Genomic DNA, 25,816 nt, shown 5'->3' on the forward strand with positions numbered 1-25,816 from the left:
TCCCGGTGGGCGGGGCGCGGCTCGCAGCGTCTTGGTAACCCGTACCGCCGCAGTGAAGGAGAGGACCAAGGGCGGTGAGCGGTGGGCTGCCTCGTTGGGGGCTGCGGAGGTACCCAGGGGGTCCCGATCGGGTCCTGGTGGCTGGGGGAGGGGGCGGAGGAGAAGGGCATCCTTCGTTCAGCCGAGTCGTGGCGGTGTCCTTGGCTGCACCTGAAGGACGGAGACGGGGACCAGACGGGGTTCCGGAACCGGGCGGTGAGGGCCAGTCTGGATGGAGGGATGGCGGGGTGGGGGATGCTGTTGACGCAGTCGGGCCTAGCGGATCGGCCTACGGATGGATCCTCTTCGCTCGGGGCTCACTGGCCTACGCACTGTCAGCCTTTCAAGGACATCGCCTAGTCGCCGCAGGAATTATTGCCCCCCACCCCCCGCCCCCCCCAAGACGTTTTTATTTTGAACTAATTTTTAACCATTTTTAAATTTTAACTGCCTCTCACGTAAATGAAAATGTGAGGATGGGCACGCTCCAGAGCCCTTCTGCAGGGGCTGTCGCGCTATCCGTATATGTATCTGCAATTTAATTTCTTAGCCTCCGACCTGGAACTATCCAGCCAGGCCTTAAATTCACCCCTTAAATTTAGCCATAAACCTCAAACCACAGAGACGTTCGGGGCAGTTTTATTAATTTATTTAAAAAAAAATTTTTGGCGTCATGTCATGCGTGGCTTGCAGTATCTTGGTACCCCCACCAGGGATTGAACTAGAGCCCCTGCAGTGAAAGCATCAAATCCTAACCACTGCACCGTCAGGGAATTTCCAAGGCAGCGTTGTTTAGAATAACAAAACCCAAAACTGAAAAGAAAATAATAAATGCCCAATCACAAAGTGATAAATAAGATTATGTAAGTATTTGGAAAATTGTAAATAATAGGGGAGGGAACAAGAAGTACTCTATAAAAATTGAGTTTCAATGTAGATTTTAACTGAGTAAAACCTATGCATCCATTATCATTGAAATTTGAATAGACCATCCGAGATGTAAATGGGTTTTAAGGTGTGGGATTTTCCCCCTAAATCCTTTATGTATTAATAATTATGAACACTCCCACACCCAAGAAAAAAATCACTAAGACCTCCATACTTGTGCTTAATTACTTATAAATACAGTAGATGGAGTGGGAGACTGTTTTAAGGTGTGGGTTTTCCCCCCGAATCCTTGGTGTATTAATAATTATGAACCCTCCCATCCCCAAGAAAAAGATCACTAAGACCTCCATACTTGTACTTGATTACTTATAAATACAGTAGATGGAGTGAAAGACTTTTGTGTTCGTTCCTCACTGTTTATATCCATGCCAGCTTTCTTCTGGCTGAGGCGTGACCCTCTGTCATTTTCTAAGGTTTCTTTTGCAGCTTTCACAGGCATGAACCAATTGATGACAACTGCAGGACTTTGAACATGGAGCTTTCCCAAGGGAGCTGGCTCTAAATGACCATTTCATGCTGCATACAAAGTTACTTCTGTTCCTCTTGTGTGCTGTCTTGCCTGAGGCCAAGAGAAGTGATGTACTAAAAAGAGGCCGGACAGACCGGTAATGATCCAGGGGTTGCTTAGGTCTGGTCATCAGTGATGATCTCTGCTCTGACATGTGTATTTAATGTGCTCACTTAAAAGAATTTTGTTACCCCATCCCATACACTCCTGCTTTTTCCCCCCAAAGTGATGTAAATACTCAGGTAACCAAAAGCCCACACAAGATCTCAACAGCAAAAATACAGCAGAGACAATAATTATTTCCATTAAAAATTGTATTTGGGGACTTCCCTGGTGGTCTATTGGTTAAGACTTTGCCTTCCAATGCAGAGAGTGCCAGCTCATTCCCTGGTCAGGGAGCTAAGATCCCACATGCCTTACAGCCAAAAAACATAAAATAGAAGCAATGTTGTAACAAATTCAATAAAGACTTTTAAAAATGGTCCACATCAAAAAATTTTTAATTTATATTACACACGACATTGTATATCAACTATACTTCAATTAGAAAAAAGACAAAAGAACCGAAATGAGTCTCCCAAAAAAGAAAAAAGAAAAATGATATTTGTAGATGATAGAGGAGCAACATTCTCTTTAGTTTTTACTAGTCTTACTGTATTTGAATGAGATACTTCTCTCCAGTGTCTGTTCACATATAGGTGTCCATTGGAATTTATTTTCATCCACTTTTTTTTTTAATGTGAGGAGGGAAAATGACAGCTGGTTCAGTGTGTGTCCCTCAAATCATACCCCTGCGGGTGCCTCAGCCTGGAAAAGCCAACCATGAAATTGATAACAATACGCTTTTGGAAATGAAATCAGGTAAGAATCAAATGTACTGAAATTGTTTAAAATAACCCTGCCATGTTCTCTATATTCATCTGGTTGTTGATTTACCCTCTTTACATCCTTTCTATAATCAGGATCTTGGGATGATTGTAAAAGTTTCAAAATTTGAAACAATGTTGGTTTGTAGAGTGGTATTTATATAGGCTACAACAGCTGGCTCTTGCCAGCCTTCCATTTGTGTTGGAAAGAGTTGCAGCAACGCCATGACTTACTTTAACCAGGTTAGGATGTCCCATTGCTTCCTCAGACTTTCCCAGGATTCTCAGTGTTTTTCTGGGATATCAGTTTGACCTGCTAACACGGGCTTCCCAGTCAGACAGGTTGGAGAGTGAAGAATCCTGGCTTTGAAAACATTTAGTGATCTTCAGTACATTCCTCGTTCTTTACTAGTCTCAGCCTCTAGACTGGAAGAGAGTGATAATGTTATCTATAGTTTAGGGTCACCATGAGGATTAATGAATTGATATGTGATGTGAGGCATACAGGTTCTGGCACATGGTGATGCCAAAAGACATCATAGCTATTTCTGCTGAAATAAAGCAGTGAATGTGTTTCTTTTTCATGCCAGGAACACACACACACACTTATTTACATATGTAATAAACATAAAGAGAAGGAAAAGTTTTATAGGTAGAACGTATGAACAATTACTTGTTTAAAACAGACTCTTGATTTGCAGCCACATGGCTGGACCTAAGATATGATCATATTAAGTGAAGTAAGTCAGAAAAAGACAAATATCATATGATATCACATATTTTGAATCTATAAAAAATGGTACAAATGATCTTACTTACAAAACAGACTTACAGACATGGAAAACAAACTTATGGTTACCAAAGAGGGTGAGAGGAGATAAATTCAGAGTTTGGGATTAACGGGTACACAGTACTATATATAAAACATATAAATAACAAGAACCTATTATATAACATAGGGAACTATATTCAATATCCTGTAATAGTCTATAATGGAAAAGAATCTGAGAAACAAAAAACTATATACATATGTATAGCTGAATCACTTTGCTGTACGCTTGAAAGTAGTACAATATTATAGAAAAATAGATTTCTTTTTTTTTTTTTTTTGCTTGTTGGTTTTCGTTTTTATTTTTATTTTTTATTATTTTTTTTTATTATTTTTTTTATTTCTAAAAAAGAATTTTATTAAAAAAGCACAAATGCAAAGAAATGAACAGAGGAAAATTTATGCGTCAAACCTGGACTGGTCACTTATGATAATATACATGCTACAATTCCATTCTCTCCAATCATTCCACCTTCACCCTCTCCCACAGAGTCCCAAAGACTGTTCTAAATGCCTATGTCTCTTTTGCAGTCTCTTATACAGGGTTTAGGTTACCATTTTTCTAAATTCCATATATATGCGTTAATATACGGTATTGATGTTCTTCTTTCTGGCTTACTTCACTCTGTATAATTGGCTCCAATTTCATCCACCTCATAAAAACTGATTCAAATGCATTCTTTTTGATGGCTGAGAAATACTCCATTGTGTATATGTACCAAAGCTTTCTTATCCATTCATCTGCAGATGGACATCTAGGTTGCTTCCATGTCCTGGCTATTATAAACAGTGCTGCAATGAACATTGGAGTACATGTGTCTCTTTCAATTCTGGTTTCCTCGGTGTGTATGCCCAGGAGTGCGATCGCTGGATCATATGGCAGTTCTATTTCCAGTTTTCTGAGGAATCTCCACACTGTTCTCCATAGTGGCTGTACTAGTTTGCATTCCCACCAACAGTGTAAGAGGGTTCCCTTCTCTCCACACCCTCTCCAGCACTTATTGCATGTAGACTTTTGGATAGCAGCCATTCTGACTGGTGTGAAATGGTATCTCATTGTGGTTTTGATTTGCATTTCTCTGATGATGAGGGATGTTGAGCATTTTTTCATGTGTTTATTAGCCATCTTTATGTCTTCTTTGGAGAAATGTCTGTTTAGTTCTTTGGCCCATTTTTTGATTGGGTCACTTAGTTTTCTGGAATTAAGCTGCAGGAGCTGCTTGTATAATTTGGAGATTAATCCTTTATCAGTTGCTTCATTTGCTATTATTGTCTCCCAAGATTTCAATTATTTTAAAATAGAAATTAAAATAGAAAATTAAAAAATTAAATTTTAATTTAAATTATTTTTTAAATATTAAATATTTTTTAATATTAAAAATTATTTTTTTAATTTTTCAATTAAAAAATAGACTCTGAGACTCCAGTTACATATTTGAATAGCTAATGTACATGCAAACTGTATGTACTGATGATGTGACACCTGGGCTTCCTAGACTGAGAGGTGCAACTAAGAATATATATATTATACTGTGGCTCCCTTTATCTTAAAAGCTAATATTATTTTAAAAATTCCTCAAACCAAAATTCAAGTCTTAATATATGTGCTCGTAACCCTCAGGAGAAGTTGGGTGATGATTAATAAATGATGACAGGGTATCCAATTTCTCTAATATCCGAAATGTCTAATAAATAAAAGATTCTACAATTCAGTGCCAAAAGTAATAATATCCCAATAGGAAAAATGGACAAAGGATGTGAAAATACATTTTATAGGAAAGGAAATATGTGTGTTTCAAACATATGAGAATGTGCTCCTATTCACCCTTCACTTGCTTGCTGGGCAGAGCTTATCCTCTGCTTTATTTACTCCCTTGCACTTAATCATCACTTAACAAATTCTGTGTAGTCATTTCCTGTTTGTGTGGTTTTTTTTTTAAATGGAAGCTCTATGAGCTTCCACTGATGTATTCGCAGCATCTGAAACAGTGTTCTGGCATGTAATAGGCATTTGGTAAATACTTGTTGAATGAGTGAGTGAATCTTACTCAAAATATAAGAAATGTAAGTTAACGCTATAAGCTACTTTTTTTTAAACCTGGGAAATAGAAAAGAAATATAAGCAAAATAAAAGAAAAAATGATCACACACGATATGGTTGAGATGGTAGGTTAACATGCACTTCCATTCCCTGCTGGTAGCAGGGTGAATTGTTTCAATGTCCATGGAGGGAAGTTTGGCAGCATTAACCAGAATTACAAACTGGCATAGCTTTTGACTCAACAACAGTACTAGTTCTACATATTTTGCAGATATAAAAAGAACTCTTTGCAGGGTTATTCATTACAATGTTTGCAATAGCAAAAGTTAAAAAGAAAGAAAAGGAAAAGAAGACAGTTTATATGTTCATCTGTAGGGATTGGCTGTAGGCCAGTGATTCATCCATTGGAAGAGAATGCAGTGCAGCCATAAAGAAGAATGGGGTGCTTTTTAATGGAGCAGTATAGGACAGTATACAAGATATATGTTAAATGAAGAGAAAAAGGGTGTGAAACAAGACATGATATGCCACCATTTGTATGTACAAAGAGGGGGAGATAAAAAAAATATGTATGTATATGCTTGTGTGGATGTAAACTACATACATTGGAAGGACAGCTGATATTATTGGTTGCCTTTGGGCAGCTGATGAGGGTGGGGAGCTTAGAGGGGGAGTTTTCATTGTGTATCCTTGTTTGACCTTTTGAATCTTGGATCATCTGAATTTATTACCTTTACCTTTATTACCTTATTACCATTATTACCTTATTACCTTTATTAATTTTCCCAAGAAGTACAAGAATCATTTACCAAGTCCAAATAAAATACAACAAAACCATTTTTTAAGCAATGCTCAAAAATGAAAAATTGGCTTCTGCTTTCTAAGTAGACATTGTGATTTTAAAATTCACCCCTGCTTGGTTTGTATCAGTGCTCTGTCAGAGGGGTGAAATGCCATAGTTGTTCAAGAGCATGGCCTGTGAGCAGCTAAGATCCAACACAGTCAAATGAATAAAAAAATTTTTTTTAATCCCTCCTGTTTTAAAAAGAAATGAGCCTGGTCAACAGATCCAACTTCCCAGAAGTCAGATCAAAATTCTGCTGTCATTTACCAGATTTTTTAACCTATCTGGGACTCAGTTCCCTCATCTATAATGTGGGTATAAAATAGGACCTATCTCATAAGGTTGTACTGATAAAATTAGTTAATTCGCATAAAGCACAGTGCCTGGCACAAAGAACTCTATTATTGTTAGTTATTGTTATTCACTTCTATAGTATATATATATATATATTTAAATCTCATTAAATAACTGTCCCTAGGCATTATTCAGGGACTTGCTACTTTAGTGTTAATTCTAGATATCTTGTTTTGGGTTTTTCAGACACCCCGGATGTCAACATATATTATACCCTGGATGGCAGCAAACCTGAATTCCAAAAGAAAATTGGTTATGGTGAAAACACTACCTTTAAGTATACGAAGCCTATTACCCTGCCTGATGGAAAAATACAAGTTAAAGCTATCGCAGTCACTAAGTAAGTCAACAGCATACTGACGGGGATGATTTATCTTTGTTATGTTTTAACTTTACTCATTTCAATGAGAATCGGTGCTGGATTATAAAGACACTAAAGCAAAAGTTATCTTAATTTCAGGATATGTCTGTAACCTCTGTGTTTTGTCTTTTATTGAGTTATACTGTAAAATACACATATTTACATATATAATTAACATGAGGGAAAGTTTTATAGATAGAACATATAAACAATTCCTTGTTTAAAACAGATTCTTGATTTGCAGCCACATGGATGGACCTAGAGATGATCATATGGGTAAAAGGGTATAGTTCAGGGAAGTGCTGTGTATATTAATACTGTTTTTAGTCTGAAATCCACACTGGGATTTTGGGAAAGTGAAAGAAAGTGAAATCGCTCAGTCATGTCCAACTCTTTGTTTGCCACCCCATGGACTGTAGCCTGCCAGGCTCCTCCATCTATGGGATTTTTCAGGCAAGAGAACTGGAGTGGGTTGCCATTTCCTTCTCCAAAGGAAGAGCCTTTTCAGGCTTTGGGACCTCTGAAGAGATTTGTCTTGACGAAAATGCTGCTTTTAGTGGATGGTTCTTTTATTCCCTAGGACATGGCCTACAACCACCATGGTTCTCCATCTGATTTTGTACTGACTTTATTGCCCTTCAAAGCTACCATCATTTTGATTTGTTGGCGTTAGCTACTTCATTCTTTTCTTTGCCCTTTCTTTCCTAGTCAACAATTTTTTTCAGTTTCAAGTATAGAAACACCACTTAATTTGGTAAACTTCACCGTGGGTTGTAGAGAAAAAAGATCCTCAAATGCTTTGCAGATTAGTCTGTCTGTGAGAGAGGAATTATTTTGTGCCGCAAAACAGGTTTGGCCACGTTTCTGGAAGACTAAATACCAGGGGTGGCCCAGGTAATTTAAATGAGACTCCAGGCTCCCCCTGCTGGCTAAACTACTGCATGGCCTTTTAGGTACAAATTCTACAGTGAAGAAGATTGCTTGGCATTAAAAAAAAATTTTTTTTTAATAATAAAATGAAAACAGAACAACCCCCTATACATGATTATTCCTTATTAAAAATTGGGATCCATGGCTTTTGCCACTTGCCAACCCATTTCTACTGAAACAAGTCATCTCAGTTATTAAAAACTAAATAAGCTGATTACTCTGGTGCATCATGCTGCAAGGCAGGCCCCTTTATAAGCGGCAGGTGACAATAAAATGAAGTCGTAATCAATGACTTTGTAATTCAAAGGAGTTAATAGAGCTTCCATCAGAGTCTGAAGAATAAGGACATTGTTTATGAATCTCACCATCTTGTTCTGTGCCCACTAAGTGTCTGCTCTGAAATGCTGTTAGTATTTCAGATGTGCTCAGCTTAGGAAAAGTACCTATACAAAAAAATTTTGAAAGTTAGTGCTTGTATCTAATTGTGATAAAATAGTTTTTTATGGAAATCATGCAGCTTTATTCAAGCCTCTGTCTCTAGGTTTTTCAGGCCGTTTCTTAATAAGGAGAAAAAGACCTTTAGATAAAACTGTTAACAATGAAAGGTCTTTAACATATTAAGAGGAAAACCTGTGGTCATGAAGTTTTGAATGATATAGGAAAATATTTGTGATACAGTCAGTGAAAAAAATTAGGATGTAAGATGACACACTAGTATTTTGACACTTGCAAAAATACACAGAGGACTTCCCTGGTGATCCAGGGGTTAAGAATCCTCCTGCCAATACAGGGGACACAGGTTTGATCCCTGGTCCAAGAACCTTTAGAGATGCTGCAGAGTTACTAAGCCTGTGCTCCACAATAAGAGAAGCCACTGCAATAAGAAGCCCATCCACCACAATGATGAGTAGCTCCCACTTGCCACAACTAGAGAAACCCTGCACGCAGCAACAAAGACCCTACATAGCCAAAAATGAATAAATAGTTTTTCAAAATACACAGAGATAGAAAAGGGCAGTGATCCGCAAGTGACTGGGAACCAGGCTTCTGCTCAGAGCCAGCCAGGCCGTAATCCTGACCATTCCTCAGGATTCAAATGGTCCCTGGATGGAGATGTTTGTGATGTGAGGAATTATCTTATTAGGAGGACACTGTATCTTGGTTAACAGGCCATGAGCCAAGGATGAGCATCCAGATGAGATGGATGCTGAGGTGAATGAGTTAAACAAGCAGTTCATCTAAAAGACTTTCTATATATGCATCCAGATACCTGTATCTGTAAATTTGGTCTGTTATTAAGAACAACAAAACACATGCTTCCGCAAAGGTTAGCCGCCCATAAGTCTCTCCAACCAGTGAACAGGCGAGTACCTACTGATCATGTTATTTCTTAAATACTGTCACTCACTGATAGGTAGTGGCTGTTTAGACCAGTTGTATATTTCTGAGAATTGTTTTCTCCTTCTAAAAATGTGGCTTAAGACTTTGACATGGCTTAATGATAAACATTTCTCAGGGCTTCCCTGGTGGCTCAGACAGGAAAGAATCTGCCTGCAATGCAGCAGACCTGGGTTCGATCTCTGGGTTGGGAAGATCCCCTGGAGGAGGGCATGGTGACCCACTCCAGTAGTCTTGCCTAGAGAATCCCATGGACAGAGGAGCCTGGTGGGCTACAGTCCATGGGGTCACAAAGAGTCAGACACAACTAAGCAACTGAGCACAGCACAGCAAACATTTCTCAACTGTTTTGGAACTGATGTGTATTCATTTCTGAATGTTTACTTAACCAAAGAATTTTAAATGTTTTGGGACACTTAAAGTTTCAAGAATTTTAAGAAATGTAAAAAAATCAACATGTAAGAAATCTGAGAAATTGCAAAAGAAATGATAATGAAACATAAAAAACACATCAAAGGCCAATATGAAAATCAACGAGCAAAGCAGACATCAACTTGAGATATAACAGTATTAAGTTCCTGGGCAGTTCAAGCAGAATCCCCTGTGTTCTAGCTGTGAGCTTTCAGTGCCAATTAGTGAGAGTGAGAGTTAAACATACCAGACAAACCAAAGTGTGGTCACGAGGATGTGGCAGAGGCTACAGGCTGCTCCCAAATCTGTGTTGCCTTCAAGAACCATCGAGGCTTCCCTGGTGGCTCAGTGGTAGAGAATTCGCCTACCAGTGCAGGAGACACGGGTTCTATCCCTGGTCCAGGAATCCAGGAAGATTCCACGTGCTGCGGAGCAACTAAGCCCATGTGCTGCAACTGTGGAGCCTGTGCTCTAGAGCCCGGGAACCACAACTGCTAAGCCCACACGCAACAAGAGAAGCCACCGAAATGAGAAGCCCGCTCACTGCAACTAGAGAGTAGCCCCCGCTCGCCACAACCAGAGGAAGCCTGCAAAGCAGCCAAGACCCAGCAGAATGAAAACAAAACAAAATTATTTTAAAAATAAAATAAGTAAAGTTTCTTTAAAAAAAAAAAATAGAGCCTGGGATTTTTAGCAGGACACGCGTGCGTTTCCAGTTCTCAAGCTAGTCCTGAAGCTAGCAAGAGCCCCGTCACCTGGTGTGGCCAGCGAATGCACATGGAAGTGACGTGGCAGTTTCTAGATTGTTCCCTGTAGGAGGAGGCAGGCCATGGCTCCTGCCAGCTGGAATGTGTCTGTGGTGGTCAGCCACGTTGGGTCACGAGGACATGTGCCATAGATATGATGGGGAAGCAGGGTAGAAAGTCAGCCCTAGGCCCCGGGCACCGTGGCTCCCCTGCACAGCTCTGGGTGGGTCATAGCCCATTGCTACTCTGTTTAAGCCACTGTTGTTTTGATTCTGCATTACAACAATCAAGCCTGTATCCCAATATACCAGGGACACATCTCAAGCAAATACCTACAGAGAACATATTCAAGGGTACAGGTAATCAAAACAGGCCAACAGTGTCAAGCGTCAGCGAGTGTGTGGAGAAACTGGAACCCTCAAATGATGCTGGTGGGGATGTAAATGGAACAACCATGGGTCGCTGTTTCTAAAAAGTTAAGCTCACTGACCATCTGAGCCAGTGGTTCTGGTCCAGTGTATCTGTCTACATATGTGGCTGGACCAGCCCTTGTTGTTCTTATTACGATTCCAAGAGGCCCTCAGCAGTTATCATCAGGGAACTTGGAAAGAGAAGTTTATTACCTACAAGTCCTGGGGATTATGTGGCACCCAGCGAGGTCATAAGTACAAAGAGACGGGGGTTGGGGGGAGAGGAGAAGAGACAAATCACAGGCCAAGGGTCTGCTTTTATTAGGGTTGAGGGTGGGGGGCTGAGGGGTTCCATGGGCTCAGTCTTCATTGGTGAATTTTAGATGTATGAGCAAGAATTTACAGTGGAAAGAGAAAAAATTGCCCAATTGGTCAGTCATGGAAACCAACCAAGATCTCCAAAATAAAGGGGCTTCCATTCAGGGGCAGTGGCTGGATCTTCATCTGGTCCTGTGGCTGGTGATGTGTTTACTCAAGAGCACCATCTTTGAAGTGGATGCCTCAGCAAAGCCTAAGTCAGGTGCCTCGTTACAAACAAGAGAAAACCCAAACTCAGGGGCTCATACTATAAAGACTCATACGTGAACATTCATAACAGTATTAAGTATTGTAACCTCCAAACTGGCAAAATCCAAATGACTGTACACTGGGGAATGGATAAACAAACTATGATACATTCATAAAATGGAATGCTACTCAAGAATAAAGATGAATGAATTGCTGACATATGCAACTATGTGGGTGAACTCAGAAGAAAAAAAAAAAAGGACAAGTAAAGGCAGTCAGACTTGTGAGACTGTATTTGTAGGATTACATTTATCAGCATGGCAACCCACTCCAGTTGTTCTTGCCTGGAGAATCCCATGGATAGAGGAGCCTGAAGGGCTACAGTCCATGGGGTCGCAAAGCGTCGGACACGACTGAGCAACTAAGCACAGCACAGCACAGAAAAGGCAAAACTATGAAATGAAGACAGGAAGCAGATCAGTGGTTGCCCGGCATAGGAGGTGGAAGTGAGGAGTAACTCGAAACAGGTTGTTGTAACACTGGACTGTGTAGTTGCACAGTTGTATAAATGTATGGAGTATCATCAAATTATATACTAAGAGCAAGTGCATTTTATGTCATGTACATTATACCTCAGTAAAACTGTTTAGAAAAATAAAGAGTATAGATGAGCTGCTGGTGCTGAGGGGAAATCACCTCCAGAATTTACTTCTGGCCACCTCTCTGTTGGTTTCTCATGGGACTTCTATTGCATCATGGAGGAACAAGATTAATTGTGAAATATTATGAATAAATTGAAAACTGGCTAGTATTTGAGGAATAACAGTTAAAATCTCCCAGGGCAGTGTATATTATGCTTGTATTTATATCCCAACCCACAGTTGGGATAAGGAAAATTCCCGTAACTTACGTGGAATGAATGATATATAGGTAACCTCATTCTTTGCTTCAGAATAGTTTCAGGATTAAGGTGTGACATCTTCATGGTGAATGTGGTAGATAGTCCTCCAAATGGCCCCCAGTGAGCCATGCCTCCCACAGTATCCCCTCCTTCTGAATCTGGGCTGGCCCTACGACTTACTTTTGACCAAGAGAATGCTCCAGATGTGATGCTAAGGCCAGACCACAAGAAGCCTTGCAGTATCTGCTCTGGTCTCTTGGAACATAAACGCTGAGAGAAACCAGCCACCTTGTAGGAAGTCTCTGACTTACCTGAGACCTGCTACTGTGAGGAACCCCAAGTTCACCACCTGGAAAGGGAGATAGAAAGGGAAGGAGAGAGATGACTGGCAAGTCCCCAGTTCTAAGTCTGTCCCAGGCCAGACTTAGAACCTGAGGGGAGAAGCCATTTTGGACTTTTTACTGAGTTGTACTTTCACTTGACTCCGGCCCAAGCTGACACCTGACTGCAACCACACGAGAGGTGGCAGACCCACGCCTTTTTGTTCTAAGACATAATGTTTTGCAGTGGCTTGTTACATAGCAAGAGATAACTGAATAAGAATAAGGTTAAGACCATAGAAATGGTAATATTTTGGTCTCTCCAATTTAAAATATTAATATAATACATTCATTCTAGAGTCATCTTAATTGCTGGACACCTTGTCTTTGAACCTTTGTGTGACACACAGTCTTTTCCTGTTTGGAATAATTTTCAGAGACTGCAGAGAGAGTGCCATTGTCACAAAGGTGTTTCAGGTGGACTCGGTTCCAGCAGATCCAGTCTCTCCAGAAGACACGGTGGAAAATGCTCTCAAGGACCCTCCAAAGCAGGCAAGTACTGACACTGATGCATTTGGATCATCACCACGTCCTTGGTCCCTTTCCTCAGTGGTCACATCTTCCCCTTCATTTACCCCCAGAGTCAGCCTGTCATCCATTTTCAGGTCCTTATCGTTGGGGTCCCTGTCAGCCACTGCACAGTGTCTCTGCTGGTTTCCCCCCTTTTGGTCAGGCCTCCACCCTGCCCGTTGGAGACTCCTCACCGGCATCTCTATCTAGGCATATCTGTGTCTTCTCCTCTTACCCTATGGAAGAAAGCAGAAACCCTCAGCCTGGCCTCTCAGAGCCAGTTTCTGTCCTCAGTCATCCTTTCCTGCTTTGTGACTCCCCTGTTTCTGTTCCAACTCAAACTCGATTGTGCATGCTGTGTTCTGTCTCTGCTCCCCTGGCTCCCAGGCCTTCTTTCATCAAGTGCTTTGATCACGTGATTACTCTGCCCCTTGTCTGTCTCCCCCATGTACTGTAAGCTCCCAGGCAGCAGAGAGCAATTCTGCCATGCTCCATGTCCTGCATGGGGACAGGTAGGAGAGGGTGGAGGTATTTGTTGAATAGAAGTATCAGGCTAGTAGGAGCCCTCAATGGCCGTGGCCTTCAGTTATGTTGAAAGCTCCATCTCCAGATACAAAGCCTCACCTCTTTAGAGAATGAACTACACCTGTCTAGAAAGGACATTTGAAACTCTAGTCCTTGGCTTCTGGGTATCAGTGGGATGGATCCCAGGGTCAGAGGGTGGGCCAGCCCACGGTGAGGCAATTAAACAGAAAGTCTCAGACTCTCGTTGGGGTGTTGGGAAGTTTTGGGGGGGAGTCCCTTCAGCCTAACAATTAACCAGAGGGCAGCAAAGGGGCCGTGGGACCAGAGCAGTGGATGCAAGCATGGTGTGGGGCCCACTTGTGACCAGGGGTCTACACTGGCGGGGGGCAGCCAGCAGGGGCTGAGCCAGCATGTACCAGCACGTGCTCAGGCTTCAGCCAAGCATGAGGGACTGACCCTGAGGAGAAGAAAGCTAGAGAGAAGCAAGTCTGTGTTTCAGGGCCGTGTGTGGGAGGACAGTGGATGGAAGATCTGTCTGGGTCTGATCCCACCCTGTCTTTGCCCCCAGAGTCCAGTGGTCCCTCTATTGTCACTCTGTCTCCCGAATGTGACACCCTACCTGTGTGTGCTGTCACCTGCCTCCAGTCTTGGCCACTTGACACGGAAGGGGCTTCCCAAGCAGGTGTGCTGCCACGCAAGCAGCCCAGAGTCAAAGCTGTGTGTGTGTCCAGAGACAGTGAGACAAAGGTCACTTGGTGAAAACGACTCTGACCCCTTTCTAGTAAAGAAGTGCAGGCTGTGTCACCGTCTCTACCATGGAACTTTTAATTTTCATATCTAAACGGGCAGAGTCAAGTGATTGATACACAGTCTCTTCCCTCCTAGGAACTGAAAAATGGATTTGTTGAATCAAAAGGAAGGAAGAAATATAAGAATCCTGAAAGTAAACTGGGTTGGAATGTTAACCTTGGAAAGTTTCCAGGTATGAAGTAACAGGACGAAGATACGAGTTAGTATTTTAAACCACCAAACAGGTTCAGGGCTTGTGTTCTTGTCTTCCAAGGGGTTGACTAAGAAACACCGGGACAGTACAGTAAGATCTCATTTGACTTTTAACGCCATCCTGGCTACAAGAGGGAGAGTCAAGCTGTCCGGCAGAGTCAGATTTATCTATTCATTGCAACATGGGAGACCACATGGTAGAGGAACCGTGGCGATCTCATCAACTAAAGTACAGACAACAGTTGCTGGGGGAAGGTGGGGTTTGGATGAAATTTAAATGAAAGAAGAGTTCTGATAGGCAGGCGAAGCAGAGATCAGTGGGAAATAGTCACCATGAGATACGGACCCCAGAAGGGGACCAGGGTTCTGTTTCCTTGGAAACAACAAAGATACATGTGAAAGGTGGTGCCCAGAGACCTTTCTCTGAAGCTCTGAACCAGGGTTGGACACTGAGGCTGCTTATATGTGGTTGGATGGCATCACCAACTCAATAGACATGAGTCTGAGCAAACTCTGGGAGACAGTGAAAGACAGGGGAGCCTGGTGTGCTGCTGTCCATGGGGTCACAAAGAGTCAGGCATGACTGAGTGACTGAACATCAACTCTATGTCACAGTGACCTGGGTCTTCCAGGCAAGAGTTGGATGTTTCATTCTTACTGATTATGATTTCGAACAGCAAAGTTTTCTGATAATCTGATTTTAGAGAGCAGGGTTTCTTGGTCAGTAAGAAGCAGTGGTCACTCAGAGTGGGAACTGTTAGCATATGTGACAGCTGCAGTGTGTCCTTGGGGGACATAATGTTTCCTGCTGACCTTGCAACTGGGTTTATCCATTCTCCCAGCCTGGTGCAGAATTCTGAGCAATGTGGCAGGGCAGATTTTCATTTTCTCAGTCTGAGCCCACTTTTTTCTTTATTGCTATGAATTCAACTGAGTGGGAGCTTCTCTGCATAGTTACTACATTAGATAAAGGATGTGACCAAAGTGGCCCCTTATTAAAAGGTTTCTAACTATGAAGACACATTTGCATGAATGCACATATGATTTCAGATATTCACAGAGTGATGCTTTTGATGTAATTGTAGATATGGGTGAAAGAAGTGACCCTAAAACACTGAAAGATCTTCGCTTCTCAGAGAGTCCGCGGGAAGCCCCAACTTTCCGTGATGAATTGGGCTCTAGACCAGCCCCCCAGCAGCCACAGGTAACTGCTAAAGAAACTCTTTTGGGTACTAAAGATTTCCTTTGTTTTTACTGCTTCCTGCAACATATTTTAAGGAAATGTCCCTGCCCTTTCACCCCGGGTCAAGCACTGTCCCAGAGCCGAGTTACCTAGTTGAACAAAAAAGGCCCCTGTACTCATGGTGCTCGCACTTTATTGGGGATGGGGGCAGGCAGATATGAACGTGTGAATAATGGGAAAAATAATTAAGAATAGTGATTTGTCATGAAAAAGATAGACCTGGGTAATGGAATAGAGCCGTGATTTTCCAAGTGTGGTCCCCAGACCAGTAGCATCAGCATCACCTGGGAACTCATCAGAAATGCAGACACCCCCCTCCCGCACCACCCCCCCCAGACCTGCAGCCTCAGGGCCTCTAGAGTGGGCCCCATCCTCTGTTCTAATAGGCCTTTCTTCTGACAAACACCCAAACTTGAGAACTCCTGGGATAGAGAATGACCAGGTAGGAAGAACAGTGTCCTAATTCAGGGGGATAAGAGAAGGCCCCTTTAACAAGTTGACATTTTAATTGAACTTTCAAGATGAACAGAAACCAGCCCTGCAAAGATCTTGGTCAAGTAACTTCAAGTTCAGCAACGTGAGTATCATCAGGAGGCTGGTGTGGCTGGCGCATGGTGGCAACAATGATGGCTGCTGGATATGGTGGGACAAAGCACTGAGATGAACTCTGTGTAATTTACCGTACCAGATCTTTTACCGTGATTTTATATATGTTCTTCGTTTCAGTTCCCTGGGTTTGCACACATAACTGGCCAGAAGAGCTTGACAAGCACAGAGATCATGAGGATTCACAGGGAGACGGACTTTCTCAAGTATGTGTTGCTTTCTCTGTACTCTCTAAGTACTGCTAAGACACAACATGGTCAAAAATAATTTGAGGATGGGGCATAGCAATGGTATTTGCCCAACTGTTTTTTGTTTGTTTGTTTGTTTTTTACAAAATTTAAAGGCACAAATGACATACAGTAAGTGACACTTAAAGAGTACAGTTGATATATACATATACTCTCAAGACTATCATCCCGATCAAGAAAATGAACAAATCCACCACCTCCAAGAGTTTCCTACTTTGCACCCTTTTAAAATCCTCCCCTGTGAACTGCCCCATTCCCAGGCACCTGTTGGTCTGCTTGTTGTCACTGCAGCACAGCTTGCATTTGATCCCATATATGTATATATGAAACAATTCAGTATTTGCTCATTGGCCAGGCTTCTTTCACTCCACTTGATGACTTGGAGGCTCACCTATGTTGTACGCATGCATTGGACGTTTCTTTTTAACGCTGAGCAGTGTTCCATCATATGGATACATCACAGTTTGTTTATCCTGTTTCCTATGGGATGTACATCCAGATTGTTTTTAGGTTTTGGCTGTCGCAGATAAAGCTGCTATGAACATTTGTATACATGTCAGCCTGTGCATATATACTTTAATTCCTCTTAGCTAACTAACTAGGAGTGGGGTAGCTGGCTCATATGGTAGGCATATGTTTAGCTTTCTAAGAAAATTGTCCATATGTTTACCATTTTATACTCCCACCAGTAGTAGATGATGGATGGGAGTTCCAGTTTCCCTACATCTTCACCAACACTGTTATTTTTATTTTTGGCTATTCTGGTAAGGTGGTGGTAGTGGTTTTAATTTGCATTTCCCCTGGGGTTGGTAGAGTGGGTGACCTGGATAAAGGTGGTCAAAAGATACAAACTTTCACTCGTAAAATGAATAAGTCCTGGGGATGTAAGTGATGAAGATAGATAATGACGCTGTACTGCATACTGAAAGTTGCTAAGAGAGTAAACGGAAGAAGTTCTCAACATAAGGGAAAAAATTCTGTAACTGTGTGGTGACCGATGCTAACACTGTGGTGATTATTTTGCAGTATCCACCATTTTTGATTATTATGTTGTATACTTGAAACTAATACAATGCTGCAGTGTCTTCTCTGTCTTTATTGTTTTTGTCTGTGGTTTTATCAATTATTGAGAAAGTTATACTGAAATCTATGACTATAATTATAAGTTTGTCTAACTTGTCCTTGTATTGCTATCAGTTCTTTGCTTCATGTACTTTGAAGCTCTGTTGTTCAATATATAAACCTTTGGAGTCCTATGTTCTGTTGCTGAATTGACCCCTTTATCCTTACAAAATAAGCTTTTTTAAAAAAATTACTTTTTATTGGAGTATGATTGATTCACAGCATTGTGTTACTTTCAGGCGTACAGCAAGGTGAACCAGCTATACACATACGTGTGTCCACGCTTTTTTAGATTCTGTTCCCATATGGGTCATTATAGAGTACTGAGTAGAGTTCCCTGCGCTGTCCAACAGGTTCTTATTGGTTACCTATTTTTAAATATAGTAGTGCGTATGTGTCAATCTCAATCTCCCAGTTTATCCCTCCTCCTGTGAAATAACCTTTTATTAACCCTGGTAATAGTCTTTGCTTAGAAATCATATTTGTTTGGTATTAATATCGGCATTACTGCTTTCTTTTGATTAGTATTTGCATGGTGCATCTTTTTTTCGTCCTTTTCTTTTTAACCTATTTGTGTTTCACTAGTTAAAGAAGGTTTCTTTTAAACAGCATGTAGTTAGGTCTTGCTTTTAGAAAATAGAACAATCTGCGTGTGGTGCTGAGCGTATTTATATTTATTCTGATTATCGGTATGTTTGCATTTCAGTCAGCTGTCATGCTATCTGTTTTCTGTTTGCCTTACCTATTTTTGTCACCCCCCCTTTTTTGGCTTGCTTTTGGATTAATTGGGTATGTTTTATGATTTAATTTTATTTTGTATCCTTTGTTGGCTTATTAGCTATAAGTTTTCTTTTAGTGGTTGCCTTAGGGTTTATACTACATATTTTTAACTTATCACAGTCTGTCTTCAAGTGATGTTAGACCATTTCATATGTAGTCTAAGAACTTCCAGTAACTGGATAACTACAGCCTTTGTGCTATCATGGTCATGTATTTTACTCCTTCAAATATTATGAACCTCATAATACATTATTACTTTTATTCAATATCAATTTTTTATAGTCCTTTATACTTCTACTGTGGTAAAAATACTGGAAAATTTACCATTTTAACAATTTCTAAGTGTTCAATTCAATGGCATTAAGTACATTCATAGTGTTGGGCCACCGTCAGCACCATCCCATTTGCCAAACTTATGCATCATCCCAAAAAGAACCCGGTTTGCCCAGCGCCGTTGGTGAAAAGACCAGCATTTCCCCAAGTGAACACAACTACAAAGGCTTGTGACTGTTGAGAGGCCCTGGTAGAGACTGGTGCACAGCATGCAGACACCATAGACGCTGCGCGGTTCAGCTAGGTCACAGGATCGGGGCTCGACCTGCCTGGAAATGCTTGGTGGCAACAGGGTGACTGACAGGGGAGCCAGTTCCAGGAATCCTTTCACAACCAGGTAGGTGGGTGAGGCTGAAGGGTGACGCAGCCACCTGGACGTGAGCAGGCGGTGTTGGGGCAGAACCTCGGACTCCACGCAGGTGAGTGAATGTGTAGGCAGGGCTTACCTGACAGGGACTCTCCAGAGCCAGGTAAGAGTCAGAAAAGTGTACTGTGGACATTCCTGGAATTCGCAGGGCTCACCCTCACTCATGTCAAAGCCCTGGTGCCAGGAGGAGCCAGGGCCGCACTCGGAAGTGGGGTCGAGGCTGCTGATAAAACTGCTGCTGTGCCCGGAAGCAAGAGGTGCCTGGCCTCCAGGTGAGGGGCACTGTGGTCCCAGCCGTGTGGGACTTTGTGATAAAATTGCTTAGAGAAGCACCTCCCATCTTAAACTTGTTCCATTGCCTTTGAGAGCCTTCTGCTTCCTGTTTTATTTTTTAAGAGTGTTCAGTCGCTTGTCGATGTCATGCACTGCTCAGCATAGGGCCGCTCAGGGACCTCTTGTGTCATAGGTGTGCCCGCTGCCTGGTGGCCCGCCCATCGGACCCCTTTGCTCGCTACTGTCTGGAATGTGGCTCCTCTGTGCCGCCCATCTTTGGCTGCCGTCTGCCGCCCCCAGAAGGAGCTCAGGTGAGTAGCAGAATCCTTGAAGCTTCTTCCATTGGTCGATCTGGTCTGTATTTGCAGCAGGAGCATAGCACCTGGCACACGGGAACCACAGATAGTTGTTGAAAAAATTACTGGCAAATGAATCTTGTTCTATCCAGACTCTTATTTAGGAATCAAACACGTTTGCAGTGCCATTTCCTTTTGTGTGGCCTCGAAGAAGCATAGGCTCAGAAAAAGACTGACATCTTTTGATTTCAGTGGTTCACTTATGGATAAATACATGTTTCCTACTCATATGATATTTCTGTTCATAACCGGGGGACAATATGGAAATATAGTCTACAAATAAATGACCACAAGTACTGATTACAGGTCTGTATATCTGTAAAATACACCATTCTGTCCAAAGAAGCTGTTTATGTTGGCTATAGATCGATCAGTATGTCTACATTTAAAAGTTTTAGCTGACCATAGATGATAACTGATATTATCCTACCATTAAGTGTGTAGTTAGTGAGGGAATTCCCTGGAAGTCCAGTGGTTGGGACCGGCTGTGTTTACCTCCTGAGCCCAGATTTGATGCCTGGTCGGGAAACTAAGATCCTGCAAGCTGCACAGCTCAGCCAAAAAAAAAAGGTTTGTAGTTAGTTATAAAACATACTTGACTTACTGAAAATCAAAACCTTCACCTAAATATGTTCATCTCTTATGCACTTTGGGGTTCTTTTGGATTCAGGTTTATAAAATGATGCAGAAGGATCTGGGAAGTTTACTGAAAAATGACCATTTAAAAAAGATAGTCACAGGGTGGGAGGTGGGAAGGAGGTTCAAGACGGAGGGGGCATGAGTATACCTGTGACCGATTCACGTTGATGTATGCCAGAAACCGATGCAATATTGTAAAGCCATTATCCTACAGTTAAAAACAAATTTAAGCATTTGGTAGAATTCACCAAAAATAAAAAGATAGTCACTAGGAAAAAGTCATTATTCAATGAATTCAAAGTTCAGAGTTTTAGAATTGAGTTATGCCTTCAAGCAAGAGGCTAGGTACTAAAGGGAGATGCTGTAGAAGTTAGTTTAATTTATTCTACTCCCGTGATATATTTTGAACTCCTTGAAGAAGGTGGTACAGCAAATAAAACATGACAGGTCTCATTGGTTTGAATTTTGCCTGCTTATATATTTGTTGGTACAAGGTCAAAGTTGTTTTTTTACTGGTCTGAAAGCAAATTTTTCAAGACTTTCTTTGTTGTTACAGGGAGAAAAGGTTATCAGGGATTATAAATATTCAAAATGATGAGTTTCGGAACATATAAACTGCCTGTAAATGGTATTTATTAACATGCCCTAATGTATAAACAGCTTTGTAATCTGAACTAGTGAGTTCTTACTGTGTCCTGCTCTCAGCTGGGCTTCAGGGACTTAAAGGGGTGGCTCCTGCTTCTAGGGTCCCAGACCTAAGACACTCAGGGTCTCATTAGAGACGTGCAGAGGGGTTCCTCTCAGCTCCAGAGCCACTCTGCATCATCCTGCTGAAAGCATACACAGAATTGAGTTGTATTTGTTGGTGAGTTACAGCATCAACTGAATTCACCTTATCACCACATTTCTTTGTGAAAGTTGGGGATTGCAGTGGTACAGAAAGGATCCTGAGACTTGGAATGGAGGTTCTGGCTTGGACCCAGATCAAAATGCATGACCTTGATTCCCTGAATTTCTCTGAGCTTCGTGCTGGTGGACAAGCTGGCCCTTCTGTCTGAGGAGGCTGGCCCTCCTTTCCTTGAAGTATATAATACCTTACCTGGGGCAGTGGCCTTGAAGGGGGACTCTTCTCAGGATTCACCACCACCTTTTTAATTCCTATGTTTCCTGTGTTGAAATTTTTTTTCTATTTAAAAAAGTTGAGTTTTTAAAGTTATTTTCTAATAGAGCCTGGTGGGCTGCAGTCCATGGGGTCGCAAAGAGTCAGGCACGACTGAGCGACTAACACTTACTTAATAGAGCTCTAGGGAATACAGCAGACTCCTTAACTTCTCACAGTCTATTTCAGAATAGTTTAACTTAAATCTAGCAATACACAGAAGTTTCCCTCCTTCTAGAACTGCCTGTTAAGTCCCTGATTACTTGCTGGTTCATCAGTCGCTCAAAACAGGACCACGATCTCAGGTTGGTGCAGCCATGGTCCTCCCTGTTGGCTGGCCACTGAGCACGTCATCTTGACCGAGCTCCAGATCCTGTAAGCCCTGGCCACCAGCAGCCACAAAGCTACTGGTGTTCACAGCCCACCCTGCTCTGATGGAGCTGGAGGAGGACAGGGAGCAGCCCAAATAAGACCCAGCAGACATGTGGGGTCCTCACCCAAGGTTCATTGTTTTTCAGTTCATCCTCTATCTTTGGTCAGAATCTGAAATGGTTATTTTTTTTAACAGTTTTATCCAACTTTATAATTGCCTTTTAATATAGAAAAGATTTGTCAATTTCCTTACTCCACTATAAGCTATTTTTCTCTTTTCTTTGCACCTCTCTTTTCTGCAGTAGATATCTTTTTACCTTAATAAGAAATAAAAGTGGCAATTATTTAAAAGAAATTTTTTACAAAAGTAGATTAAACCTTACATTCTAAGATCGATTTGTGCCTTCATGTTTTGCATCTAAAGACCAACCTGGCCTCCTTCTTCATGCAGATGGGCTTATGCACAGAGTGTGAGAACGTGGTGCCCCTGAACACACCCATCTGTGTGGTCTGTGAGGCTCCCCTGGCACCACAGCTGCAGCCACAGGCCAGCTTCCGCCTGAAGGTAATGAAATGTGAATCTGTGACAGAATCCATAGAAATCAATGTTGGAGCAGTTAAACGTCTTTCTTCAGCTGATGGCATTGGCTGACAGTTGATGAGCTAATTAATACCCATGAACAAAACCCACTCTTGTTTTTGGAAGGGCATCTGCCCAAGAGTTGATCTTGCCAACAGGATCTAAACATCAGGAGAGATCCATAGAAATGTGTTCCCCCAGACATGGGTTTGGAGGACAAATTGCACTGAAGCTCACACAGGTTTTTACTCCATATATTTTTAAATTGAACATTGTCGTTCATGTTGACTTGTAATCTTGTCCTTAAAGTCACTTGGTGTTTGTGTTTGCTTTGTTTATGGGTCTCTATCACCTAGAAAAGGAGGATTACAACCTGTCACAAAGGTGAAAAAGTGAAGTATCATGTCGAACTTCAAAAACATCTTGTTAGACAAATGGCATCATGCCAGGAATATTTTGGGGGTAGAATCACTGAACCTACAACCATATCTTTTCTCCATTTTTGAATTTACGGCCCCAGTCACCTCCTTTTTACTTGACCTCAAGTAAAGTTCACTAGAGGATGAAATAGGTTTAATATAGATAACTTTGGGGATAAAAGAACAAAAATTTTCAGCAATAAGGGAAATGCGTGAACTTAATGTACAGTGAGAACTGTAACACCTCGGGGACTTCCCTAGTGGTCCAGCTGTTAAAACTCCGAGCTTCCACTGCAGGGGGCACAGGTTCAATCCCTGGTGGGGAAACTAAGACACTACTTGCCGTGGGGCATGACCGCACTACCTAGGCTATGTTAACCATCTTTTCTGTTTTCGTGTGTGTGTGTGTGTGTGTGTGTGTGTGACAACTTATCTCCAGCTTCCTGACTCAGAAGGTTGAACTTACCACTCATTTTCTAAGGCAGTCTTTTCACTTTTCCAATTCTAAGTGAGAAACTACAGAGCAAATCCAAATTCATATTGAACTAGATTACTTGTAAACATACAATCTTTTGCTTGTCTTGGGTCTTCCTGTATATTGTTGAAGCCAGAGATGGAGAGCCTACCCAGTAGTGCAGTTTCAACACTAAAAAAAAACAAAACAACTCACACAGAAGCAATGTGAAAAAGTCAGTTTACCTTCCTAAGGCCAGATGAATACTCTTCTTCAGGTTCTTTTGTTTTTCATTTCAGGGTTTGTTTCTTTTAAATCTATGTTCATTTGTTGGGCACTATTTCTGTTGTAACAATTTCTAAACCAATCCAGTTTCAGGTCTGGTGTTAGTGTAGGGTCTCTAGCTGGCTCTTGCCTAGAAAATCCCATGGATGGAGGAGCCTGGTAGGCTGCAGTCCGTGGGGTCACTAAGGGTCGGACACAACTGAGCGATTTCACTTTCACTTTTCACTTTCACGCATTGGAGAAGGAAATGGCAACCCACTCCAGTGTTCTTGCCTGGAGAATCCCAGGGACGGGGGACCCTGGTGGGCTTCTGTCTATGGGGTCACACAGAGTCGGACACGACTGAAGTGACGCAGCAGCAGCAGCAGCAGCAGCTGGCTGATGAACTGGAAAGACTGCTTGGTGATTTCTTTGCACAGCTGTTTTCTCATAGCAACACTTTTTTCTTTTTTAGTGGCGGGGGGAAGTACTTTGATTTATTGGACTTAAAGTACTGAATAAGAGAAAGGGATTTTAAAAAAAAGCATGATTAAGTAGATATGAAAATTCTCAATCCTGGCTTTCAAAGTGTCATGCCTCGAAATATAACCTAAAACTTGAATCAACCTACAGATGCCACTTTAAATTAACACAGCATATGGCTTCCTGTTTTTGCATGGTGTGTGTGTGTGTATTCAAACTTGTGTTCCATGTAAGTTAATTCAAAAGATAAGTTTTAGATGTTGAAATCATCAGGATATCTGCTTCACGGTGGTAGATGCCTCTTATATTATTCCACGTTATTAACACCCTTTTTGTCCTGGCATTACTATGCTACTCAGATGAATGGGAGGAAAAATGAACGTGTTTCTTTGAAGAGATTAGAGAAGCACCGTGGAAACACACAGGTCTCTTTCCCTGTTTTCAAGGAGAGAGTGATTTGCCGCGACTGCGGCACCGGGAACCCGGCTCAGCTAAGATACTGCGTCTCCTGCGAGGGGACCCTGCCGTCCTCGCCGCAAGAGGTGGGTTGACCGCACGTACCCGTCCTGTATCTCAGTAGTCAATAAACGTTCATTGTTGATGATGAGAAATACAGTCTGCAGAGATGGGGGAGGAAGTTTGTTGGGGAGGAGATGGGAGAGACCACAACAAGTGACTCATGGTACGCTGAAAGCAGCACTTCTGTGTGTGGAGAGGACACTGCACGCTCACCAACACACAACTGTCTTCACAGTCTTCAGGAGGGTTCTATCAAGTCAGCAGTTTCTTAGAATTTCATTTGGTGACTTTGTGTGGAAGCTGGCGCAGCCGGTGGGGCCCCAATGGCCAGAAGTCATTCATGTGTCACTCACAGGCAGGCATGTCTGTTTTGGTTTTTGTTTAAAATTAATTTCTTTAAGAGAAAGTCTAAGCTTTATTTTAGTAAAACACTTCAGATTCCCTTAAACTGTATCCTATCAGTAAGCAAAATGTGTATAAACTGGTTTTGTACTATGTTGCCAAGTTCCAAATTTCTTGTCCTAGGAAAGCAAGCTGAAAAGCACAAGTGCTGGCAATGACTATGTTATTTTAAGCAAAAATAAGTGCATTTTCAGCACTTCAGTGAAGTGAGGCTTTAATCCAAAAAAGACTCAGTTCCACTGTGTGCCTGCTCTTTTTTGAAGTTTAGCAAGTACCATAGCTTGCGTTTCCTGCCAGCCTGTCTTGAGTGTTTAAAATGAAGGAATTGAAGTCCAATTCAAGTCCAGTGATTAGGTTCTGTGTAGATGATCTATTTCATGTGTATGAAATTATGACTTCCAGGTAACTCACCCTGGCCTCATAATCCCACAAAGAAGTCAGTATTTTCTGGCCAATTTAGAATAAAATTCCTGCTTCCTTGGGGCCATTGCAAAATACAGCTCTCTGACTGTTTTGGGGGGCTGTTCTCATCTCACTGACTTTCCGTAAAGGAATGTGTGTGTGCTCTTTGTTCTAATTTATTCATTGGTGAGGCTATCATACTTTTACTTGAGCAGAAATACCTTG

The 25,816-nt window shown here is 41.8% G+C and overlaps 1 protein-coding gene across 3 annotated transcripts in view; it reads left to right on the forward strand.

Moving 5' to 3' along the window:
- The first annotated feature begins 30 nt into the window (after positions 1-30).
- The window catches only part of DZANK1 (double zinc ribbon and ankyrin repeat domains 1), a 50,950-nt gene continuing 25,164 nt past the window's right edge, over positions 31-25,816 (forward strand). For 2 of the 3 annotated variants that reach the window (XM_055430409.2, XM_088844035.1), the window contains exons 1-10: positions 31-109; positions 2,240-2,356; positions 6,616-6,769; positions 12,911-13,025; positions 14,454-14,550; positions 15,656-15,774; positions 16,540-16,625; positions 19,736-19,853; positions 22,520-22,633; positions 24,715-24,810. In XM_055430409.2, the coding sequence (XP_055286384.2) occupies positions 2,248-2,356; positions 6,616-6,769; positions 12,911-13,025; positions 14,454-14,550; positions 15,656-15,774; positions 16,540-16,625; positions 19,736-19,853; positions 22,520-22,633; positions 24,715-24,810 (1,008 nt within the window). In that variant the 5' untranslated portion in view covers positions 31-109; positions 2,240-2,247. The remainder of the gene's footprint in view (positions 110-2,239; positions 2,357-6,615; positions 6,770-12,910; positions 13,026-14,453; positions 14,551-15,655; positions 15,775-16,539; positions 16,626-19,735; positions 19,854-22,519; positions 22,634-24,714; positions 24,811-25,816) is intronic. The other variant, XM_088844036.1, reaches the window with a different exon arrangement.

This window comes from Moschus berezovskii, chromosome 15, assembly GCF_049115385.1.
Source record: "Moschus berezovskii isolate FMDL1 chromosome 15, NW_MosBer_1.0, whole genome shotgun sequence".
NCBI classification, from domain to species: Eukaryota; Metazoa; Chordata; class Mammalia; order Artiodactyla; family Moschidae; genus Moschus; species Moschus berezovskii.